General features: G+C 39.0%; 1 protein-coding gene across 4 annotated transcripts in view; it reads left to right on the forward strand.

Annotated features, from left to right (window-relative positions):
• LOC121460863 (protein lin-54 homolog) overlaps positions 1–18,938 on the forward strand; it is a 62,216-nt gene that overhangs the window by 13,078 nt on the left and 30,200 nt on the right. For 3 of the 4 annotated variants that reach the window (XM_041671515.1, XM_041671517.1, XM_041671516.1), the window contains exons 2-3: positions 6,717–7,432; positions 12,705–12,828. In XM_041671515.1, the coding sequence (XP_041527449.1) occupies positions 6,749–7,432; positions 12,705–12,828 (808 nt within the window). In that variant the 5' untranslated portion in view covers positions 6,717–6,748. The remainder of the gene's footprint in view (positions 1–6,716; positions 7,433–12,704; positions 12,829–18,938) is intronic. The other variant, XM_041671518.1, reaches the window with a different exon arrangement.

Here is an 18,938-nt window from a genome sequence, read left to right on the forward strand (position 1 = left end):
GTGGGTGCTGGATGTCCATTCCCCGTCTTCTGAAACAGCAGCCAATGCTTTTTAACTGCTGAGCCATTTCTCTAGGCCTAGGTTTGTTTGTTTGTTTAAAGAGTAGGCAAGATGCTTCATAGATCATGGTGCTTTTGGCCAAGCTAATGATCTACATCTGTTCCTGCCGTTCACATAGTGGAAGGAGAGAATCACTTTGTCCTCGGAGCTCTATACTTGCACAATGGTACTTGTGCACTCACCTCATCGCCCGCCACACAAATATAATAATAAAACGATCTTTTGAAAAAAATCAGAAAACAGAATAGAAGCTAACTTGATAAAGGAAATCTGAGAAACCTACAGATAAGCGAGTGAGACTGGAAAACAGGCAAGTTTTCATTCCCTTAAGTAAGTAGAGATCTGCCTCTGTCCCGAGTGCTGGGTTTAAAGGCCTGTGCTACCATTGCTCCAGCATGAGCTCTTGCTTTAAAAAATCTTTTTATGGTGGTACATGCCTGTTATCTGAGCTATTGGGTGGCTGAGGCAGACGGAGCGTAACTTTCAGGTTAGCCTGAGTGACTTAACCAAACCCTGTCCAAAATAAAATAGAGCTAGGAATGTAGCTCAGAGGCAGAACTTTTGCCTGGCATGCACCTGAGTCTGGGTTATGTCCAAAATCCAAAGGGGCTTATATAGCAAATGGCTTTGGATGGTACAGTAGCCCTCTCTGTAGCGAAGGGTAGCTTTGATTATTGTCCAACTTAAGAAAAACAGTCTCCCTCTTTCAGCAGTTGGGTGCCAATTCCCTCTGTATGTTGGGCGCCGGCCTGGGCAACCTCTTTGTCTTCTCTGTGGGACTTAGGGTCTAGAGGAACTGGCCTCCACATGATTCTCATGCTTTTCCTGTTACTACTAAAAAACAAACTTTGTTTCATCCTCAGGACTTTGTGTTTTCTGTTTCTGAAGCAGTAACTGGTTACTTTGTTTCCTAGCTTGTAAATAGTCCATTAAAAAAAATCTTCCTTCTCAGTTTGAGCCATGGCTCCTGGAAAGGAAGGGAAAAATGGGCCCTTGTGGGCTAGGCTAAAGAATGTGTCTGGTGGTGAATGATTTCCTCTGACTTAGACAAGAGCAGCTTGGACGGGAATGGCAACCCAGTGGATGGTGCTTAGTCACTGCACACTGAATTCCATGCCCCTATCTGAGGAATGTAAGCCCACAGGACGACAAGTTAGTCATTGTACACACTCAGATCCATGTGAGTTGAGGAGCCCTCAGAACTCGTCGTGTGGGGACTTCAGCAGGACGGCAGTGAGGACATGGAGTTTTGTGCTCATTGAAAATCACAGGAGTTGGATTGAGTTGCAAGAATGAGTTCTTAGGATTGCAAGAAATGCCAACCTTTATTTATGAAAAAATGTGGAGTCCCTAGCTCCATCCATGTCATGATCCTAAGGAAAAGGGTGAATGGAGGCTGGGATGGAGTGTTTCTGTCCCTAAGAAAGATCAGAGTTCATATGGAAGTGTCTGTGCTCTGTTTGCACATTGTAAAGAAGGAAAAACAAAACATGGTTGAACTACTCAGAGTCGGGGACCTTCTGTGCTAGATATCTGTGGCATACACAGATATGTATAACTAGATATAGAATTGCTAGGTTTTTATTTTATAGATTTATTTATCTTTATGTGTATGAGTGTTTTGTCTACATGTATGTAATAGCATCATCTGCATACAGTGCCTAGTGTATACTCTACCACAGAAAGCTATAACAATGTGACTATCTTTTCTTTTTTTCAATTACAACTATTTATTTGTTTATTTTTTATTGATATTCATTGAGCTCTACATTTTTCTCTGTTCCCCTCCCTGCTTTTCTCCTCCCCTTCCAATCATCCTCCAAGGTCCCCATGCTCCCAGTTTACTCAGGAGATCTTGTCTTTTTCTACTTTCTACTTCCCATGTAGATTAGATCTATGTACGTCTCTCTTAGTGTCCACATTGTTGTCTAAGTTCTCTGGGATTGTGGTTTGTAGGCTGGCTTTCTTTGCTTTATGCTTAAAAACCACCTATGAGTGAGTACATGTGATAATTGTCTTTCTGTGTCTGGGTTACCTCACTCAAAATAATGTTTTATAGCTCTGTCCATTTTCCTGGAAAATTCAAGGTGTTGTTATTTTTTTCTGCTGTGTAGCACTCCATTGTATAAATGTACCACATTTTCCTTATCCATTCTTCGATCGAGGGGCATTTAGGTTGTTTCCAGGTTCTGGCTATGACAAACAAAGCTGCTATGTACATAGTTGAGCACATGTCCTTGTGGCACGATTGAGCATCCTTTGGATATATACCCAAAAGTAGTATTACTGGATCTTTAGGAAGGTTGTTTCCTAATTTTCTGAAAAATCACCACACTGACATCCAAAGGGGTTGTACTAGCTTACATTCCCACCAGCAATGCAGTTTTCCCTTTCCCCCACAACCTCTCCAGCATAAATTCTCATCAATGTTTTTGATCTTGGCCATTCTTACTAGTGTAATATGGAACCTCAGAGTTGTTTCTATTTGCATTTCTCTGATGACTAAGGATGTTGAACATTTCCTTAAGTGTCTTTCAGCCATTTTAAATTCCTCTGTTGAGAGTTCTCTGTTTAGGTCTGTACTCCATTTTTTTTTTATTGGATTATGTGATCTTTTGGTCTCCAGTTTCTTGAGTTCTTTGTTTATTTTGGAGACCAGACCTTTGTCTGATGTGGGGTTAGTAAAGATCTTTTCCCCTTCTGTAGGATGCCCTTTTGTCTTGTTGACCGTGTTCTTTGCTTTATAGAAACTTTTCAGTTTCAGGAGGTCCCATTTATTAATTGTTTCTCTCAGTGTCTGTGCTGTTGGGGTTCTATTTAGAAAGTGGTCTCCTGTGCCAATGCGTTCAAGTGTACTTCCCACTTTCTCTTCTATAAGGTTCAGTGTGGCTGGCTTTATGTTGAGGTCTTTGATCCATTTGGACTTGAGTTTTGTGCATGGTGATAGATATGGATCTATTTTCATTCTTCTGCGTGTTGATATCCAGTTATGACAGCACCACTTGTTAAATATACTTTCTTTTTTCTATTTGATATTTTTTGCTTCTTTATCAAAGATGATGTGTTTGAAGATGTGTGGATTGATATCTGGGTATTCTATTTGGTTTCATTGGTCCTCCTGTCTGTTCTTATGCCAATATCAGGCTATTTTCAGTACTGTAGCTCTATAGTAGAGTTTGAAGTCAGGGATTGTGATGCCTCCAGAAGTTCTTTTATTGTACAGGACTGTTTAGGCTATCCTGGGTTTTTTGCTTTTCCATGTGAAGTTGAGTACTGTTCTTTCGAGGTCTTTGAAGAATTTTGCTGGGCATTGCGTTGAATCTGTAGGTGCTTTTGGTAAGATTGCCATTTTTACTATGTTAAATCTACCCACCCGCCGGGCGGTGGTGGCACTCGCCTTTAATCCCAGCACTCGGGAGGCAAAGGCAGGCGGATCTCTGTGAGTTCGAGGCCAGCCTGGTCTGCAAGAGCTAGTTCTAGGACAGGAACCAAAAGCCACGGAGAAACCCTGTCTCGAAAAATCAAAAACAAAAAAAAAATTAGATCTACCCACCCAAGAGCATGAGAGATCTTCCACTTTCTGGTGTCTTCTTTTTTTTTTTTTTCAAAGATTTAAAGTTCTTGTCATACAAGTCTTCTACTTGTTTGGTTAGAGTTACTCCGAGATATTTTATGCTATTTGTGGCTATTGTGAAGGGTATTGATTCTCTGATTTCTTCCCCAACCCTTTTATCATCTGTGTGACTATCTTTTCATGTGTAATTGTGTGTGTGTGTGTGTGTGTGTGTGTAAGAATATGTGCAAGTGCATTTGAGTGACTTAATAGCAGGGACATGGTGACACATGCCTATAATTTCAGCAACACCAGCCTTAAGACCTTTTGGCGGGGTGGGGGGTGCTAGCTTTTAGGATTCTTATTGAGCTGAATGAGTTCTTTATATATGCTGGAAAACTATCAGTCCCAATAATACGTAGGTGAAAATAATTATTATAGTTTGCAAACTTTGGGGAAAATGGAGAAGTGAGGCATGGCACACAAACTGGGTGCTGAACACAGCCAAAGCTATAAACACCCCATGGATACTGATAGGTTTACAGGCATTCACAGTACAGGCTCACAGAATACCAACCCCAGTGACATATGCTTCAGTGAAAATCCTAACCACACGTAATGAAGGGCCTCTCCCATAGCCACACAGTCCCTACCACACACAACAAAGGGCCCCACCCATAGCCACACAGTCTCTACCACACCCACGAAGGGCCCCACCCACAGTCACACAGGCTCTTCATCCTACTACAGATGTGCTCATGACCTGGATGCTCCACCCCTACTGAATGAGGTAATCTGAGTGCCTGCATCCAACAGAACCATAAAAGTTTGACTTCTTCCTCAAAAGAAATGGAAAGACATAGCCATGAACCTTGAACTTAATGTTTACAGCAGGGTTACCATAGCAGTTTCAGACTGAGAAAGTTCCAATGCCCAGTACTAAGTGGATGGATACACAAAGTGTGGGAGAGCTGTGCAGTAGGATATACTTAACAGTCAGAAGGAAGAGCTGGTGCTGAGAGCAGCAGTGCGGACTGTGTCAGAGTCATGCTGTCAGGAGGGCATGCGATACAACTGTGTGTACACAGGTGTCTGCCACAGAAGGTCGACTCTCAGTAACTAGTTCAGCGGAGTTGTTTCGTTCTTCCTTTACATCAGTGGTTCTCAGCCTTCCTGCTGCTGTGACCCTTTAATACAGTTCCTCATGCTTTGGTGACCCCCAACCATAAAACTATTTTTGTTGCTACTTTATAACTGTAATTTTGCTTCTGTTATGAATATTAATGTCCACATCTGATATGCAAGATGCCTGATTTGAGACCACAGTAAAAGGGCAATCTGACTCTCAAAGGGGTCCTGACCCACAGGTTGAGAAGCACTGCTTTACACGTGCTAAGGTGGGGCTGGGAAGAGGGCTCAGTGGCTGAGGTTAAGAGTACCAGTTGTTCTTCCCGAGAACTGCAGTTCATTCTAACACCCATGTGGGGTGGCCCACAGCAGCCTGTGATTCCCTCCAGGGGTCGGATATTCTGCCATCTGGTTGTTTGGTAGGTGGATTGCATATTTGACTTAAGCATTTTATGATTGTTTTTGTGGGACAGCGTCTTTCACTGAGGAACATCTGTACATGATTTCCTGTACATGAAGTTCTAGTGTGAGCAAAAATACAAAGCTGTTGGGATAGACAACACTCATGTAGTGTGGGCTTTCAGGACAGGAAGTTGACTGTGAAGGCTTAGGCTTATTTTAGTCACCAGCGTTTATGATAGTATAATTTTGCAGTTAAAATGACTAACTTTGGAATCATACAAACCAGAGTTTGAATCCTGCCTCTACCATTCACTTTTGCCTTGGACAATTATTTAACCTTTCTACATTTTTTAATCTATGAAATAGGGTAATGCTACACGAATCAGAGGTTTGGGGAGGACACTTATGCCATCTTTGCCATAGTAAGTGCTCTATACTGATGGCTTATTTTGGCAGCAGTAATATTTGCCATGGCTACTAAATATAGTTTGTAGTTTGTATGTGTTTCTCTTTAGTGTAACACAGGCTGCCCTAGAACGTGCGTGCCACAGTCCTACTCAGCTTCCCAGGGCTGAGATTACAGGCCATGTTCCTTGCCAGCTATATGTGCTACTCTTCATTTTTCAATGCTTGTTATGTATTTTAAAGAAAATAAGATGGGTGTGGTGATGCCACCTGCAGTGCTAGCACTCAGGAAGCTGAAGGATTGAGCCAGTGGTGAGATGATGTCATGCCTCCAAGAAGAGGAAGAATTGCTGGTGGGGTTCTAAAGGGTTTTGAAGTTCTCTGAGCAAACACTTGACTGCTGTCTAGTCTAGACATGCTGGGCTGCTTTAATACATGCTGGTACCGGAATTCACTCTTTTATTGGGCACTCTAAAGATTTTTAGGTAAAAGCATTACAGCTGATTTGTCCATAATCTGGACTTACTTTTTTCTCTTGATGGCGACTGCTGTATATATTTTCTTCTTTTTATATTTATTTTTATTTCTTATGTATGTGTTGCCTGCATGTATATATGTGCGTCATGTGTGTGCCTGGTACCCATGGAAGTCAGAAGAGGGCTTTGGCTCCTCAGGAACTGGAGTTTCAGAATGTTAGGAGCCACCATGTGAGTGCTGGAAACTGAGCACTGTGCTTTGCAAGAGCAACAGTTGCTCTTACTTGCTGAGCCAGATTTCTAGATGTGTAAATTCTTAACTAGTTCCCCTTTGACACTTTAAATGGCAGAGGATTTGAAAATCTCTCCAAAGAAAAGTTCCCTTAGTGTGAAGCTAATTGATTAGACTTGGGTCCCATAGTCTAGAAACTCCATTAACATTTAGTGGATTTTTCTAACAGTAGTATCCTATGGAGGACCAAGATAGACCATTGAAGATTTACAGATAATTCCATATCCTAGATTGTTAAAAGCTACTATTTTGAAAATGGTGAAATCTAGATAAATATCCAGAATGTTCTTCATTTAATTACTAATTTCAGCACTGTTGGTTTTGTTATTTACATTTTTCCTGAATGTATTTTTGAAAATGTGCTTTAAAACCTGGTAACAGTTTTTCCTCTTTCTTGCAGCACCTGGGCATCTTCCTAGAAGCAGAGCGGTCATGGAGGTGGTGCCGGCTGAGGTGAATAGCTTGCTTCCAGAGGACATAATGGACACTGCTATAACTTTAGTGGAGGAGGATAGTATTGAGGCTGTGATTGTGTCATCCCCAATTCCCATGGAGACACAACTGGAAGAAATTGTCAGCATAAATTCTACTGGTGACTCTACAGCCACGCCCATTTCCACGGAACCCATCACAGTGTACAGTAACCACACTAACCAAGTCGCAGTGAATACCACAGTTACTAAAGCAGATTCTAATACCACAGTGAAACCAGCATTTCCAAGTGGCCTTCAAAAACTTGGTGCTCAGACTCCTGTGACTATATCAGCCAATCAGATTATTCTAAACAAAGTATCACAGACATCTGATCTTAAACTTGGCAATCAGACCCTTAAACCAGATGGACAGAAGTTAATTTTAACAACTTTGGGCAAATCTGGTTCACCAATTGTTTTAGCACTACCCCATAGCCAACTACCCCAGGCTCAGAAAGTTACAGCTCAGGCCCAGCCAGGAGATGCTAAGTTGCCACCGCAGCAAATTAAAGTAGTTACCATTGGAGGGGGGCCAGAGGTGAAACCTGTCATTGGTGTCTCAGCATTGACCCCAGGAAGTCAACTGATTAATACTGCAACTCAGCCCTCTGTGTTACAGACCCAACAGTTAAAAACAGTACAGGTAAAAGCAACAAAGGGGGCATATTACTTAAAGTGCATGTTAAAAAATTAAACTGACTCAAAGTTGTGTTTATAGGGTTGTTAATTGCATAACTTCTAATGAATTCTTTTGAATGTTTTAAAGTAATTGTATGAATTTGTTTTGTTTTTAAATTTGGTATGTCTAATGCCCATGAAACTTTTTACCAGAAAACTTCATAGCAAACTAAATTTTGGTTAAATTTCTGAATTGTTTATTTGTAGCTTTTTAAAGATTTTATGCATAGTGATAGTTTGCCTACAAGAGTATTGTTTTGCTGGCATAAAGATGCCCTACTTACTTACTGCAGAGCCATCAAGTAATCAACCTTCTTTTTTTATTGGTTAATTAATGACTAAAGGCTAAACTTTGCTGCTCTGAGAACCGTTGGGTGCAGCAATAGCTGATGCTCACCAGCGTTTATCTTACTTGGAGCTTTTTTGTCCATCGTTCATGTTTGCAGTGTGAGGAAGACAGTGAATAGGATGGAGCAGAGCACTGGGCTTGTCTCCCCTGTACTGTCCTGCTGACTGTGGAACTGGGGGTAACTTCCTCTCTGAAGTTTTACCTTAGCTTAAGATGGCTACTTGATCATATAACAAGACAAAACAAAGCAATATAGAATTGCACAGTTCTTAAAACATTGAAGATCCTTCAGAATAGCACTTAATAGTATGAAAAATACCCTCAAATACCTCAAATAGCGGATTACCAGAGCATACATGAAATGTTTTTTGTTTTTTTTTTCTTCTAATGTCCAGAAAAGCCTCTTTAGGATAGCAGAATGCTTAGAAATATTTAGAAATATAGTGATTCACTTACGAGAAGGAAAACACAGTCCATCCCATGTTTGGAAGGTTGTCTTTTAAAAGAAACCAGGAGGTAGTCAGCTGTGGCTACACTTGGTAGGTAGAGGCAGGCAGATCTCTGTGAGTTCCAGGGCAGCCAGGAGTACACAGGGAAGCCCTGTCTTGAAAAACCAAAAAAAAAGAAAAAAGAAAGAAAGAAAGAAAGACAGACAAGAAGGTATGAGCCAAAGTAGCAAAGGAAGGAGTGTAAGGAATTTGGGAGAGGTGTTTCCTCTTAGCTGATATTTACATTCAAGTTTTGGTTACTGTGTTGGAAAAGAATTAGAGACGTTAATTCTCAGGAACTTTGCATTAAGAAGCTTAAACTTTTTCAAGTCTTGTAACTTGCTGTATCCTTTCTGCTGTTATTTAATAGTTCATGTTCTCCATCTTTGTTACCTCATGCTTTAATTAGTTTATTTATTTATTTTGCTGAGGCGCTCTTGAATGAGATAGCCTAGCCTATCACTGTTAAGTATCCTGTCCTTAGTATCGAAGCCTATTTTGATTGGCCTTGGCAGTGTGGATCACTATCATGGTCTCAAAGAACTAATGATAGAAATCAAAGTGATTTTTTTCATTCATGAGAGCAGTGTACAGTTTCAATAAGTAATTTATTTCTATCCATTAATTTCCTACTCTAATTTTCTAAGTATTGATAGTAAAAGACTCTGGCCTAACACTCACTTCTTTTTATTGTTGTTGGTTTTATAAAGACTGATTCCATTTGTTTTAAAAGTTATGTTTCTTAAAAGAATATATAACAGAGCTGGGCGTGGAGGAACGTGTCTTAATCCCCGCATTCAGGATGTAGAAACAGGCGGATCTCTGAGTCTGAGAACAGCCTGGTTGGCATAATGAGTTCCAGGACAGCGAGAAGGATGATAAAGTGAGACCCTGACTCAAAAACAAAAAACCAATAGATAAGTAAAATAATCAATTAAATAATTGAAATAAACAGCAGAAAACCAAGGAAACATACTAGAATATTTTCTAAGTATCCAGCTGATTTCAGGTAACTCAAATGTTTCTAACTCAGAAGCAACTTCTGAGACCCTAAAACACTTAAAAAAAAAAAATAAGTTGTAGTAATAAGGGCGGCGGGGCTGCGTCCCCAGCACCCCGGCTACCTGGCTAGCTTATGCCCGAAATAACAACACACAAACTGTTCATTTAATCACTGCTTGGCCCATTTCTATCTAGCCTCTTCTAGGCTAATTCTCACATATTAATTTAGCCCATTTCTAATCATCTGTGTAGTGCCCCTAGGTGCGCTTACCGGGAAGATTCTAGCCTATGTCCATCCTGGGTCGGAGCTTCATCGCGTGCTTCTGCCTGGGAGCTGGGAGCATGGCGTCTCTCTGAGGCCTCTGCTCCCGAGAGGAGAGCTGTGGAGTCTGAGCTCACTTCCTCTTCCTCCCAGCGTTCTGTTCTGTTTACTCCTCCCACCTATCTTCTAACCAATGAGGGCCAAGCAGTTTCTTTTTATTTAACCAATGATCTTCCTCCATTAATAAGTAACTACAAACTTAGAGTTTTCTACATTAGTCCCCATGATACATATATTTCAAGGCCTATATGCATAGAAATCTGATTTCCCCCATGTAGTCTGCAGCATTGTTTTGAGTTTAGTTAGAGTACTGAGGTGGTTGAGCATGGACAGCAGGTGAGAGTGAAGACTCACGTTCAGAATTAGTGACGGTATTGACTGTAGCATGATGATGATGGGTGTGTAGACATACCCAATTCCAGATAGCTAACCATTGGCCCGTGTTTGCAGTGCCCCGTGTGGGAGAACAGTAAGCAGCTAGCAGGTCTGGGACGGCATGCTGAGAGCTATTTGCATGAGTTATTTGGCTTACTTTTCTACCTTATTTGTAAATTTTCTTCCTTTTTCATTTTGTATTAATCTTCTAGTTTCATAAATATATTGAAAATTTCTTAAATTTTTTAAGGTTTTCTTTTGTTTAAATTATTTATGTGAATGAATGTTTTGCTTAAATGTATATATGTATGTATGTATATATACCATGTGTGTACCTTGTTCCTGCAAATCCCAAAAGGCTTCAGATCTTTTGAAACTGAAGTTGCAGATAGTTTTGAGCCTTTCTTAGGGTGCTGGGAAAGGAAGCTAGGTCCTCTGCAAGAGTAACAAGTGCTCTAAACCACTGGTGAGCTTTGTGTATGCCAGGCAAGCACTCCAGCAAATGAACCCAGGCCAGGCAGCATCCCCTTTCACTTTGATTCCTAAGCTACCTTAGAACAAAAGTGTAAGTAAAATAAGCATAAAGCATCATTTTCAAGGGCCTGGAGAGATGGCTAAGCAGTTAAGAGCACTGGCTGCTTTTTCAGAGGTCCTAAGTTCAATTCCCAGCAACAACATGGTAACTGACAACCATCCGTAATGAGATCTGGTGCCCTCTTCTGGTGTACAGGCATACGTGTAGACAGAACACTGTATACATAATTAATAAATCAAGAATCATTTTCAGGAGCATGCACAAAGTCCTGCATTCCATATCCAGAACATAAAGCCAGGTGTGGTGGTACATGTCTGTAATCCCTGAGCTTGGGGGTAGAGGCAGAAGGATAAGGACTTCAAGGCCAGCCTAGGCAATGTGAGGGCTTTTTTTGAAAACTAATTATGGTTCCTTAATGGATCTGGAAATTGTTATTTTGAACAGTGCTCCACTAAAAGAATACAACCATAAGAGCAAGATGAGATCGTTCATTTGAATAATTAATGTAATTTTGCTTCCAGTGTTTGGATTTTTTTCCTGTTTGGTAAGCATATAATATATAATGGTTAAAATCAGGAAAGGGGGAGATACTTTCAAGTCTTACTTTTAATAGCTAAGGTTAGGTGTTTCTAAGACAGTCTACCTCTGTGGTTACTGATACTATATATATGTGAGATTCCACTTTGCTTTAGAGCTTTAGTAAGCTCTTGGGAAGTGCTTCCCTTCATGTCTCAAGACTACATCAGCTTCCCAGAGCACAGTGAATTTACGCAGCTGTGTCATGGCTTGCAAGCTGGATGTATTGTTACACACTAATGGATGGACTTCCTTTTGTGAAAATACGATTTTCTCTCAGAGGTATTTGTGTCACTAATAAGTTCTGAGTGCAAGAAAGTTACATTGTGAGTGTAAGATAGCATGCTGTTTGTAGTTTGAACACATAGAACTGATGCCTGACTGTGATCAGTATTGTTTCTGATGGATTGCTATTGTTGGTCATGCGTACTCACTTTGTCACCTCCAGTAATAAATAGTACGTTAGGGCCTGTCTAAAGGTAAAATAGTTACTGTTCCTCACACACTAAACTTTGAGTTTATGCCAGGTAAGTTTCCGCTCTTTTCTTTTAGCAGTTATGCCTTTGCCTTTCCTGACAATTTCAGTATAAAAACATCGGTCTTGGGCACAGTGGCTCACACCTGTGATCTTTCCTGGGAGTCCGAGGCCAGCATGGTCTCATTAGTTAGCTTCACAAGAATGACCCTCCCTGTCTCAAAAAATAACTGTACTACATTGGTACCTCTCTCTTTTTTGACTTGTGGCAAATTTTAGTTTAGGTCAGCAGTGTGCCCATATTTTAACTTCATATTGGAGATGAATTAAATAATGTATGGATAGTCCCTTCCAGTAGTTTAAAGTACAATAAATACTATTTTAGTAACTATGTTTCAGAGCCTTTTACAGATCTTCTACAAAACTGTCTTTGTAATTGACTTGAACTGGTTCAGTTCTTCTTTCACTCCTATGGAAAGTCTGCTAAACGTGGTGGCTTATGCCTGTAATCTCAGTACTTGGGAGGCTGAGGCAGGGAGAGTGCCATGAGTTCAAGGTCTGCCTGGGCTACATAGTGGGCTCCAGGCCAGCCTGAACTGATGCCTATCTCAAAAACAAAATGAGCAAAAAAGAGAAAGTGAAAAGAAAGAAAATGTAGTTGAAAATCTGTAATACGTAATAATTTACATTTTGGATCATAGATGAAGGTGGTCATGCATATGTGTGCAGTGGTACCTCATTGTTTGTATTGTACTTTTTGAACTCCATCTTTTTGTTATTGAATAGCTTTTTTGGAAACTAACATTGTGCATAGTGTTTCACTATTAAACACTTTTATTATTAAACTTTACTATTTTGTTCACCATCTGCATGTTTCAGAGAGACTAGGGATTTATGAAATTAGAGGAATTAGGACATATGAGCTTATAGATATGATCATATTAATATTTTGGTGAATTGGTTTGTTTTAAATGTTTTATACATTAATACATAGATAAATTTGGTAAATAACCTGACTTAATGTACGAATTAAGTATGTGTATGAATCTTGTCTAACTTTCCTTCGTAGATTTTTTATGGAAACAGATGTCTTCATAGTTATCTATATGTTTCAGATTGCTAAGAAGCCTCGAACACCAACCTCTGGTCCAGTGATCACGAAGCTGATCTTTGCAAAACCAATTAATAGTAAAGCGGTCACAGGACAGACAACTCAAGTGTCACCACCGGTCATCACAGGTTATATTTCTTTATAGTCTTATCAAACTATATGTATGTCTTTCTTTTAGATTTAGAGAAGCTCATTCTGCCACTTTAATATGTTTTCAGTGTAGCAATCAGCTTATTTATTAGTATTTTGTACTCTTTTTTATTAAAAATAATTTTTTCATACACTGTATTGTGATTACAGTTCTCCCCAACTCCTCCTGAATCCTCAACCCTCCCAATTCCTCCCAGATGTTCCCCTCTCCCTCATTCCAGTTTTCTCTCTCTCTCTTTAGAAAAGTAGGCTAACAAAAAGCAAATAAACCAGAATGAAAAACAAAACAACGGAAAGCACAAGAAACACATACACAGATACATACACACAAGACAAAATCTATAAACACACAAGATGGGAAATTGTAACCCACTGCCTCTGGCTGAACCCCCTACTCAGCCCCCCCATACAATTCTTTGTGAGCAGAAAATTGTCATGTTACCAAATGATAGTTACTTAAATAATAACAGAATTTAAGCTGTATTACATCTACCAGTACTTTCTAATGTGACCCAGTTCTTTATATTATATACTTTAAAATGTGTCATCATAAGTAACTATATCAGTTTTGTTATTTTTTTTTTTTATAAATTTATTTATTTATTATGTATACAACATTCTGCCTCTACCCGCATGCCAGAGGAGGGCGCCATATGTCAGTACAGATGGTTGTGAGCCACCATGTGGTTGCTGGGAATTGAACTCAGGACCTCTGGAAGAGCAGCCAGTGCTCTTAACCTCTGAGCCATCTCTCCAGCCCCATCAGTTTTGTTATTTAACCTTCAAGTATTCTGTTAGGAATTGTGGTTCAGTTAGTAGAAAGGTTGGCTATGCCTAAAGACCTTGTGGTATCAATTCATGAGATACAGAACTAATACAAAACAGCGACAAAATCCCCGACAGTGCAGCTCTCCCTGATCAGCATGAATTAGTGCCATGGATGCCATAGTTCGGTCCTTGGGTCATTTATCATATGTCACAAGCTAATCACGGTTTGCCTTGCAATTGCTGACAAAAGCATAGAGATAGATACCCGTTGTGTTGCTGGAACTGTTAGTGCTAAGTTCAGTTTGCAGAGATAATTTTGTCTTTTGTGGAGGAAGGGGTAGGATCTTGCTCTTTAGCCCTGGCTAGCCTGGCTAACTCTGTAGCCCAGTCTGGCTTCTGAATTCACAGTAGTTTTTCTCTCAAGGACTGAGGTTGTGAGTATTCATTCACATCATGCCCAGCTTAGTTCCTTCTTTTATATAGTGCCTACATTTTTTATATATCACATTTTAAGCTACAAAAGTAATTGTCCTGTATTATAAGTAGTAGGTTACACCATTTTTTATTGTAGCTAATGCTGTTTCAAAATGTTAAAGATTCTTTTTAAATGAGGGGGTCCTTATTGAATTGATTTACCTATGTATAGTTGGTTTCTCAAAAAAAAAAAATTGATCTTGTCACATCCATGCTTAAAATATTTAGTTTTGGCTTTGACTTATTCAAATGCAGTCTTCTCTTAGCCATTAGGATCTATTTATATCCTTTTTATTTTGCCTCCTATCAGCCCAAACCTATTTAACTTATCTTAAGAGATAGCAACTAGATTATACTCTCTTGGAACTGAGGGTCTTAGCAATGTTTCTCTTGCCTGGAGTGACTTTCTTTGCCACCCTCGTGACTGCCTTGCTCCTCTCACCTCTTGGCCACTCTTAGACGTTATTGAAGTTTAATGAGGTGTCTTCATGTAATTGTTTTTATATGTGTTCCCATCAGGATGGATTATTTATGTCGTGTATTTACCTTACATTGCAGTTTATTTGTATTTGAGGGTATCACCATGTAGCCCTGGCTGGCCTGGAACTCACTATGTAGAGCAGGCTGGCCTCAGACTCACCTCCCAAGTGCAGGGATTTAAGGCATGCACCACCACACCTGGCATATGCTTAACTATTTTTTTTTTACTGTTTTTATTGAGCTATACATTTTTCTCTGCTCCCCTCCTTTCCTCTCCCTCCTCTTCTGCCCTCTCCCATGATCCCCATGCTTCCAATTTACTCAGGAGATCTTGTCTTTTTCTGCTTCCCATGTAAATTAGATTTGTGTATGTCTCTCTGAGGGTCCTCTTTGTTGTCTCGGTTCTCTGGGATTGTGAATTGTAGGTTGTTTTTTTTTTCTATGTCTAAAAGCCACTTATGAGTGAGTATATATTATATTTGTCTTTCTGGGTCTGGTTACCTCACTCAGTGTTTTCTAGATCCATACAGATCCAAATTTCAAGATGTCATTTTTTTTTTAATCATTGTGTAGTAATCCATTGTATAAATGTAACACATTTTCTTTATCCATTCTTTGGTCAAGGGACATTTAGGTTGTTTCCAGGTCCTGGTTATAACACATAATGATGCTATGAACATGTCTTTGTGGTACAATTGAGCATCCTTTGGATGTATACTCAAAAGTGGTATTGCTGGGTCTTGAGGAAGGTTGTTTTTTTAATTTTCTGAGAAATCGTTATACTGATGTTCAAAGCAGCTGTACCAGTTTGCATTCCCACCAGCAATGCAGGAATGTTCCCTTTATCCCACATCCTCTCCAGCATAAGTTGTCATCAGTGTTATTGATTTTATCTGCTCTTACAGATGTAAGATGGAATCTCAGAGTTGTTTTGATTTGTATTTCTCTGATGACTAAGGATATTGAGCATTTCCCTAAGTGTCTTTCAGCCATTTTAGATTCCTCTGTTGAGAGTTGTCTGTTTAGGTCTGTACCCCATTTTTTTTAAATTGGATTATATATTTTTTTGATGACTAGTTTCTTGAGTTCTTCATATATTTTAGAGACCAGCTTTCTGTCTGATGTGGGATTGGTGAAGATCTTTTCTCATTCTGTAGGCTGCCATTTTGTCTTGTTGACCATGTTCTTTGCTTTACAGAAGCTTCTCAGTTCCAGGAGGTCCCATTTATTAATTGTTGCTCAGTGTCTGTGCTGCTGGGGTTATATTTAGGAAGTGGTCTCCTGTACCAATGCGTTCAAGTGTATTTCTCTTCTGTGAGGTTCAGTTTGGTTGGTTTTGATCCATTTGGACTTGAGTTTTGTGCATGGTGATAGATATGGATCTATTTTCATTCTACATGTTAATATCCAGTTATGCCAGCACCATTTGTTAAATATGCTTTCTTTTTTCCATTTGATATTTTTTGCTTTTTTGTAAAAATTAGGAGTTCATAGGTGTGTGAATTGATATCTGGGTCTTCTATTCGGTTCCATTGAGTCTCTTGTCTGTTTTTATGCCAGTACCAGGCTGTTATCAGTACTGTAGCTCTGTAGTAGAGTTTGAACTCAGGGATTGTGATGCCTCCAAAAGTTCTTTTATTGTGCAGGATTGTTTTGGCTATCCTGGGTTATTTTGCTTTTCCATATGAAGTTGAGTACCATTCTTTTGAGGTCTTTGAAGAAATTTTGCTGGATTTTGATGGTCATTGCATTGAATCTGTAGGTTGCTTTTGGTAAGATTGCCATTTTTACTATGTTAATTCTACCTACCCAAGAGTATGGGAGATCTTTCCATTTTCTAATATCTTCATCAGTCTCTTTCTTCAAAGATTTAAAGTTCTTGTCATACAGGTCTTCCGCTTGTTTGGTTAGAGTTACTCTAAGATATTTTATTTTATTTGTGGCTATTGTGAAGGGTGATGTTTCTATAATTACTTTTTTAGCCTATTTATCATTTGTATAAATGAGGGCTACTGCTTTTTTTTTTTTTTTTGAGTTACTCTTGTATCCTGCTTTGTTACTGAAGGTGTTTATGAGTTGTAGGAGTTCCTTGGTAGAATTATTGGGTTCGCTTATGTAAACTATCATCAGCAAATAGTGAGAGTTTGACTTCTTCTTTTCCAGTTTGTATCCCCTTGATCTCCTTTTAGTGTCTTATTGTTATAGCTAGAACTTCAAGAACTATATTGAATAGATATGGAGAGAGTGGACAGTCTTGTCTTGTTCCTGATTTCAATGGGATCGCTGGGAGTTTCTCTCCATTTAGTTTGATGTTGGCGGTTGGCTTGTTGTATGTTTAGGTATGTTCCTTATATCCCTCTGCTCTTTCCAAGACCTTTGTCATGAAGGTATGTTGTATTTTATTGAAGGCTTTTTCAGCATCTAATGAGATGAGCATGTGGATTTTTTTTCCCAGTTAGTTGTTTATACTGTCGATTGCATTGATAGATTTTCGTATGTTAAACCATCCCTGCATCTCTGGGATGAAGCCTTCTTGGTCATGATGATTTTTCTGATGTGTTCTTGGAAATGGTTTGCCAGTATTTTACTGAGTATTTTTGTGTCAAAGTTCATGAGTGAGATTGATCTGTAGTTTTCTTTCTTGTTTTGGGTATCAGTGTAATTGTAGCCTTGTAAAAGGAGTTTGGTATTGTTCCTTCTGTTTCTTTTGTGTGGAATAATTTGAGGAGTATTGGTATTAGTTCTTTGAAAATCTTGTAGAATTCTGCGTTGAAACCATCTGGTACTGGGCTTTTTTGGTTGGGAGACTTTTGTTGACTGTTTCTCTTTCTTTAGAGGTTATAGGTCTATTTAATTTGCTTATCTGATCTTGATTTAATTTTGGTAAGTGATATTTATCCAGAAAGTTGTCCATTTCCATTTTCCAACTTTGTGCAGTACAGGTTTTCAAAATATGACCTCATGATTCTCTGGGTTTCCTTGAGTCTGTTCTTATGTCCCCCTTTTCATTCTGATTTTATTAGTTTGAATATTCTCTTCTGTTCCTTTTGGTCTGTTTGGATAAAGGTTTGTCTATTTCATTGATATTTCTCAAAGAATCAACTCTTTGTCTCATTGATTCTTTGTATTGTTTTCTTTGTTTCTGTTTTGTTGATTACAGCTCTCAATTTGATTATTTACTGCCATCTGGTCCTTCTGGGTGAGTTTGATTCTTTTTGTTCTGTTAAGTCATTGGTGTGTGATTTCTCCAGCTTATTTATGTAGGCATTTAGTGCTATGAACTTCCTTCTTAACACTGCTTTCATTGTATCCCTAAATTTGAGTATGCTGTGTGGTCATTTTCATTGAATTTTAGGAAGTTTTTAATTTCTTTATTTCTTCTTTGACCCATTGGTGATTCTGATGAGCACTGTTTAATTTTCATGCGTTTGTGGGCTTTCTGGAATTAGTGTTCCTATTGAATTCTAATTTTAAGCCATGGTGATTCAATAAGATACAGAGGGTTATTCCATTTTTTTTTTTATCTCTTGATGTTTGCTTTGTTATCTAGTATGCGGTCAGTTTTTGAGCAGGTTTTGTGAGGTGCTGAGAAGGAATATCCTTTTATATTTGGATGGAATGTTCTGTAGATTTCTGTTAAGTCCATTTGAGTCTTAACATCTGTTAGTTCTCTTATTTCTCTGTTAAATTTCTGTCTGGGAGACATATACTTAACTTTAGTTAAATTTTTTTTTGTTTTAGTTTTTTTTACATTGACTTATAACTTGCCCCCTAGTTATACTCTATTTTTATACCTGGGTTTTTACTGGTCTCCCCTAATACAGTTAGGGTTTTTCTTGATAGTATTTTTCTCCTTCCTTCCTTCCTTCCTTCCTTTTCTTTTTTCTTCCTTTTCTTTTTTTGAGACAGGGTTTCTTTGTGTAACCATGTCTGTATTAGAACTAGCTCTATAGACCATGCTGGGCTTGAATTCATAGAGATCCATCTGCTTCTGTCTTACAAGTGCTAGGATTAAAGATGTATACAACTACTGCCGGGAGATAGTAATTTTTTGTTCCTTTACCATTTAGTTCTTTAAGGATTACTTTATTTTAAAAAGTTTTCCCAGTAAGGGCCCAGTGAGATGGCTGAGAAGGTGAAGACACTTGCTGCCAAGCCCAGAGCCACCTGATGTGGGTGCTGGGCTCTGGCTTTGGTTCTCTGGAAGAGTAGCAAGTACTCTTAATCACTGAGCCATCTCTCTGGCCCCTGGTAGCTGTTTTTATAAGTGTCTGTATGAGTTTTGTTTTTGTTTTTTGAGTCAAAGTCTGATGTATTCCTGGTTAGCCTATTGCTGTGTAGCTGAGAATGAACCTGGATCTTCAGG

Source organism: Microtus oregoni, unplaced genomic scaffold (assembly GCF_018167655.1).
Source record: "Microtus oregoni isolate MIOR12 unplaced genomic scaffold, Mior012 000021F_ref0000039, whole genome shotgun sequence".
NCBI classification, from domain to species: domain Eukaryota; kingdom Metazoa; phylum Chordata; class Mammalia; order Rodentia; family Cricetidae; genus Microtus; species Microtus oregoni.